The 6,550-nt window shown below is 57.6% G+C and overlaps 1 protein-coding gene across 2 annotated transcripts in view; it reads right to left on the reverse strand.

The window, feature by feature from the left end:
• ATP10A (ATPase phospholipid transporting 10A (putative)) overlaps positions 1–6,323 on the reverse strand; it is a 191,587-nt gene extending 185,264 nt beyond the window's left edge. The window contains exons 1-2 of one of the 2 annotated variants that reach the window (XM_063640219.1): positions 6,170–6,323; positions 3,790–4,344 (exon numbers count right to left, since the gene is read on the reverse strand). In XM_063640219.1, coding sequence (XP_063496289.1) covers positions 3,790–4,238 — 449 coding nt within the window. In that variant the 5' untranslated portion in view covers positions 4,239–4,344; positions 6,170–6,323. Of the gene's footprint in view, positions 1–3,789; positions 4,901–6,169 lie in introns of those variants that run through there. The other variant, XM_055278452.2, reaches the window with a different exon arrangement.
• Between the last annotated feature and the right edge of the window lie 227 nt (positions 6,324–6,550).

Genomic DNA, 6,550 nt, shown 5'->3' on the forward strand with positions numbered 1-6,550 from the left:
TACATAGAAGCAAAAGGGAGAAAATAAAAAAAATTAAAAAAGATAACAATAGCCTAGGCAGGCTTTGGGGGACAGATGAGATCACTGGTCCAGGTCCTCCCCAGCAGCACCCTTGCAAGGCACACTCCATTTCTGGGAGCAGGGCTTCAGGTCTGCTGATTTAAGGTTTCCCCCCTCACCCCTGCTGTGGAAGAGGTGGATGAGAAAGCTTTCTGCAAAGCACAAAGTCTTCCTCTGATAGGAGATCTCTGCTTCCTGCCTGCAGAACCGCCCGCCACTCTCCCAGCCTGGGCTGAGTCCCTTTGCCCTTCTCTTCCCCTCTCCTCTTCCAGCCCTGCCCAGCAGGAGACCTGAGGTTGCTCTGCTGCCCCCTCAGCCCTCGGCCCCCAGGGATGCCCACCCTGTTCCAGCTGGACACTTAGTGTTGGAGACCGATGTCAGCTAAAGGGAAGTCCAAGCCTCAACTGAAAGTCGGAGGCCACATCCCCCTAGACTCTCACCAGGGCTCACTGAGTGGCAGGGTCTCAAGCGCAGGCAGCCCCTTTCTTCCCACCCGGGGCTGTGGGAAGATGGCTTCTCTGAAAGGCCTTAGCCAGCACCGAGGTCCATATGATCAGAGGGGCTTCCCACACCCTCCCCATCCCACTGGACCACAGCTTAGTGAAGCTGGGTGGGTTGGCCCTTCCCCGCAGCAGGCACCACAGGCAGGACCTAACCCCCCCAAAATCACCCAGTGCTCCCCCAACCTGCTGAGTGTGGCTCAAGAGAGTTTTCCTAAATAGCGTGTGAGATCCATTAGGAGAAAATGGGTTCAGAAGGAGGAAACAGAGAACTGCTTCTCAAACACCCTGGCCTAGGAAGCTACATTTCTAACAGGCTCCAAGGGGATTCTCACAGAAAGAGGCCCAAGGATGGTGTCACTGAAAAACAGCACATAAATAATAACATAAACGATGACGCACTACGGGCTGCACATCCACATACAAGGGAATGTCCAAGAAGTCACTTCTGGGACAGCGGCAGCAGGTAAGACTTCCAGCTAAAGTCTGCTCGTACTCTGCGTGAACAGTGCGTTGCATGCTTGGACCGACACTCCTATGCACAGCAGCCAGAGCAGCAACACTTGGAGGAAGCGCCACACAAAACAGACCTAGACAGTTCACAGTCATGCTTCTGATCTTCTCTGCAGTCAACCAAAGGCACTGCACAGACCTTGGCCTGACACAGAAGTCGTTTCCTTGGCTGATCTGTGCTGTCTGGGTGCCAGGTCCCGAGAGCCAGGGCTTCATGTCGATGCTTCACCCCAGTGTACCCTAGAACCTGTTCTCAATCTCTGTGCCATGACCCTGTCCACCCCCCGCCCCCGATCTCTCACTGCAGCACTCACCCTCCACCCCACCTTGCTTGGCAACATTTGCCTAGTCCTCACACCACCATCCCAGACTCTTGTCCTGCGCTGGGAGGCCTCACCTGACATGGCTCCTGCATCCCGGGGCTGGGAGCCCCACCCAGGACTTCACCTGGTAGACACGCCCTACGGTGCCATCTGTCCCTACAGTAAACTCTGGGTGAAACCAGCCTCCTCCTCCTTCTATTCCCAGGGCCTGGCACCACCTCCTCCAGCCTTTCTGGGACTGGAAGAATTTGACCTGCCTTCCCAGGGAACAATAAACAGAAGTAGGGCACTGGGCCCACTCTTCTCAAGGCAGCTGGGAAGTGAATGAAAAATGCTGACAGTTCCTTCAGTAGGGAAGAAGACAGAGTCTGAGGGAGAGTTAAGATGCCTGGAGTCAAGGGCAGAGTGGAAGGGGAGGGGAACGTAGATGGGTGTAGTCCAAATGGAAGCTGAAGTTTCAAAGTCCCATGAAGGCTTACAAGGTCATAGAGACAAGAGAATAGCTTTTAGATCCCAACCTCAGTTTACTCATCTGCAAGATAGGTGTGATAGTTACTATAAGGATCAAATGACATAATGGATTCAAAGCACTTTGCCAACTGAAAATAAACTATATTTCTCCTGAGGCATAAGTATTTCTAAAAAGGAGGCTACAGGAGTTACGGGCTCAGTAATAACAGGAAGTGGTATCTGTGCAAAGGCTTAAAACTGTTGAGCCCCACCAGGGCTATGTGGTGGAGGCCTCACTCGGGGGACACGGGGGGCATTTGTCTAAGGGGTGCCGCTCTTGTCCCTGCTCAGGCTTCTGGTGAACAGGGGCCAGGAAATCCCACAGCCCGGTCTAATGACAGTCACGCTTGCTGACTGGCCAAAGGGCAAGGCTTGGGAGCAGGCAGAGCGGTGTTTCTGAAAGTGTGGGCCATCATATAAGAGTCACCTGCACGCTAATCTAATACATTCCTGGGCTCAATCCCAGGCCTGCTGAGTGAGACACTTTGGAAAACTGTTATTTTAACAAGTGCCTCCAGTGACTCTTACAAAAGTTTCAAAAGCACGAGCACAGAAATATTCAAAAAGCTGTGCAGTTAGGAAGACCTGGGTCAAATCCCAGTACCACGACCTTGCTGCTGTGTGACACTGGGCAGGTTTACTTAACCTCTCTGAACCCGTTTACTCTGTTTACAAAAATATGGAGCATAACCACTGCAGTGCTGCTGGGAGGGTGAAAGGTACTCAACTACAGAGGCACACATCCATGGCTTCGTCCAAGCTATGAGTGCCTGTGTCTAAGGCATTCATGAATGCCTACCTCTAAGAGGCAGGAGCCACTCCGACCCTCCTCTTTTAGGGGAATAATCTGCCACCAAGAGGGCATAGGGCTTCCTAGGGTCTCCCCATGCATAATGGAAGCCAGATACCGCTAATGTTCTATTCAGAAGCCCATCTCAGTCCCTGTACCGGGGTCAAGCAAGGTGAGGCAGGAAGTAACGATGGGCTGAGCTTTGGAGGAAAGCTAAGACGACCCACCTTTCTCAGGGACAGGGCCTTGAGGTGGTCCAGGCTGCTGGACACAGCTCCAAGATGGATCTACCAAGGTGCTCTCTTGGGGTGGAGAGCATAAAAGATGAAGAGGCCGCACGCCTTTGGACAGGCCAGCCCGAGACTCTAAAACTCAAGGAGGGAAAAAGAGCAGAAGTGGTCCATCACAGGGTCACCCCTCGTACTGCCCGTGACAGGGCTCACAAACGCCCCACAGCCTCTTTCCCCCAGGAAGCCGGTTAAGATGAAGAAAATTAGGCAGGCAGCTACCGGGCGGTGCCTGGCTTGCGGCTCACGGCTCACAGCGGAGGATGGAGACTGCTGCTATTTCCCCTGCCCTGCTACCTGGGCCGTGCCAGGCATATCAGGACTTGGCGGCAGTTTCACTTTGCTGCTGTCCTGAGTCGAGCTGTTACCAGACTGAGCTTTACTGTCCAGTGCCAGCTGTTCAGAGACCACCGTGCCTGGCCGAAGACTGAGGCAGGGACTTCAGGCCAGGGGGCCAGGCTGGCTTTTCCTGCCTTTCACTTCAGATTGGGGCGGCTGTGGATGAAGATGCCCAGCGGCCGTCGGTTTCTAGCCCTGGGATCATTCTGGCCCCGACACGGAGTGACAGGGGATCCCCACGCGTCCCCGCATCCAGGGCGCCCCTTTAGCCGCGGCCGGGGCACAGAGAGGCCTTGGCGGCGCTGCGGCTTCGGTCCGCACCGGGTCCCGCGCAGCCGGGCCCTCCACCCTGAGTGGAGCTGGCTTCCAAGCACCCAGCCTCTGCCAATCACCGCGCCCAACACCAAGTTCCCGGGGCGCCCTGCCCTGCGCCACCGCGCGCTCCCTCGCAAGCCCGCCCGACTCACCTGCTGAAGACCAGGCAGCCCAGGTGGTTGATCTTGTGGTCGGAGCGGTGGCGGCTGTAGTCCTCCCACAGGTCCCTGAAGGCCGTGATGGCCAGGATGAAGAGCACCGGCGCCAACGCCAGGCCGGGCTGGAAGGCGTTCACCGCCGGCACGAAGTTGAGCAGCGCGATGAAGACAAAGTACACGTTGGCCGGGCGGTGGAACTGCTCGAACAGGTTCTTCGGCAGGAAGGACAGCAGCGTGTACTTGGTGGTCTTGAGCCGGTTGTCGGCCAGGTGCTGGGCGCACCCGCGCCGCCGTCGCCGCTCGCTCTTGGCCGCGCCAGCCGCAGGGTCCTCGGCGCCCGGGGGCGGCAGCAGGTTGGAGCGCACCGTGCGCGTCCTGCCCTCCCGGCGCCGCCGCCGTCCCGGAAGCCCGGGCTCCTCGGTCCCCGCCGGCTCCCGCTCCATGGCCGCGTGTCGCCGTGCCCGGCTCCTCCGCCGCTCACGCCCGCCCACGCCGGCCTCTTAGGTTATCATCACTCGCTGCCCGGGCTTGGCGGTGCGGGCTCCCCGCCTGCGGGACGCATGGAGACCGCGGTCAGCGCGCCGCCCCGCCGGCCCAGCGCGCCCGGCCCGCGCCCAGCCCCGTCCACTCCCGTCCAGCCCCGCCGCCCGGCCGCAGTCCCCAGGGCGCAGGCTGGGCGGGTGCCGCACAGAGCCCCCTTGTCCTCGCCGCCCGCCCCCGGCCCGGGTCGTTTCCGCCGCGGTGGCCACGGCCCCGCCCTCGCTCCGCGCCCGGACTGGGCCACGCCGGATAGCGGGAAACAAAAAAAGCCCGAGCTGGAAACTTCAGAGAGGTTTAGTTTCGTTTCCCAGAAGCATCAGTTCGGTCCCAAAACACTGCAAACGCGCGCTGCCTGCAGTAGGAGAGAGGAAACCGCGAAGCGCGAGAAAAGGCGCCGCCGTCCCCAAGCAGCCCGCGCGCCCTTCCAGGGGCCAGACATGCTCCATCCTGGACGGCGAAACGACCTCGGGAGACCCCGGTTAGGACCCTACTCCAGGGATCAACTGGAATCAAAATCCAAAGGAGCCATGGCATCCAGTGTTCCAATTTTTAAGTCTTTTTTACGGAGGGCCTCTGTTCCTGGGGAGCCCTGGGAAGGGCGACTCCGCGTTGCCTCTAAGAACTTCTTTCCTACCCCACTGCCCAGCCCCCACCACTTTCAGATTCCCTTCTTGGGTGAACTAGACCGTTTCCTTTCCACCATCATCATCACTGCCTTTCCATCCTCTCCTAAATAAATTCTTTTTCTTTTTTCTGTTATTTCTTCATGGAAAGGAGAAATATATCGCTATAGCAAAGACAGGCTTTGGTTTGCAGGTATTTCAGTGTCTATTTCCCTCCCTGGGAAATCACGAGAACCGAAACCCTCCTTGTGCGCTGTAGCTCTGAGGTGGCTGTCGTGGCCCAGACGGCGGGGGAGGTGAGGATGGTTGTGGGGAGGAGAGGGGAGGGTCAGGAGGGTGTCCCAGAAGTGTGGGGCGAAGGGCTCTCCTTCACATCATGGGGCATCCGAGAAGGGGTGGGAGAATAAACGCGGGATGGGAGAATAAACGCGGCGTGGAAAAAGGAGCTGGGAGTCCCCCACGTCCGCAGTGAGACCCCACAGATGTCCCACGGCTGTGACTGTTTGCCTCCCACTCAAGAAGTACAGAGATGAGAAGCAGTTATTTCTTGCCCAGGAGGCCGTGGCTGGGGGATTGGCCCTGGCCCCAGGCTCTTCCTGGGGGTGCCTGCTAACAAGGCACTGCCCTGGATGGACTCAAATCACTTACATCTTCCCCAGGACCCTGGCCTGGGGAGGCCCTCTCCTCCAGCACCCTGGTTTACCCGGCTCCAGTTATGACATTCTTACATCTCTACCCAGTTTTGCCACCATCCACAATGTTGCCCAGAACCCAGTGTTAGAAGGTAGAGTGGTGACAGGTATGAAGAAAATAATTCCGTCCATCGCCCAGTCACAGGGCTGGGCTTTTGAGATGTAGAGGCCCAGATCAGGGAAAGGTTTGGCTGAAGTCTGCATTGTCGGGGAAAGGAGTCAGGTCTCACAGTCAACCAGCAGCAACCCAAACGGAGCATCAACTGCAAATGAGGGCCCACAGTGCCCGCAGTCTCGCGGCCTCACATCTCATGGCTCTGTGCTTTCCTCTAGCAGCCCACCCGGTGACTCCCGAGGCCTTCGGCCTCCCTACACTTCCACAGTGGCCTCCTGTCTTCACAGGCATTCCCGTGGACCCTTGGCCCAAAGTCTCCAGGGGTGTCCGCGCCTACCAGACTCCTAGCTTCAGCCAGTCTACACTGTTGCCAAAGTAATTACCGCCTCATGCCATTTGCTTACCCTGGAGCTTCCAGGAGTACCCCGGTGCTTACAAAGCCAAATGATGATTCCTCAGGCAGAGGTCCCTTGAGGCCCTGAGGGGAACTGGCACCAACTTGCTGATTTTCTTCAGCCCCTCCCTGGTTCAGGCCCAGCCCGAAGGTGAGAGGTCTCCTTATCCTTCTCAAGGCCCTCCTTACTCATCCTGTCCACATTCCTCCCTAAGGTTCCAAGATTCTGTGAGCCACAATGCTCCTCAAGTCTGGAATCTTTTTCCACCTGCTCTTCCCCAGTCCAAAGTCAGGATTTCCAGGAAGGCCTAGCTCAGCTCACCTCCAGAAAGGTCTCCAAGCTGTGTAATCCGGGGAATCTTGGAGGGGTTTTGAGCTCAGGTGTCTTCTG

Source organism: Symphalangus syndactylus, chromosome 5 (assembly GCF_028878055.3).
Source record: "Symphalangus syndactylus isolate Jambi chromosome 5, NHGRI_mSymSyn1-v2.1_pri, whole genome shotgun sequence".
In the NCBI taxonomy this organism is placed as follows: Eukaryota; Metazoa; Chordata; class Mammalia; order Primates; family Hylobatidae; genus Symphalangus; species Symphalangus syndactylus.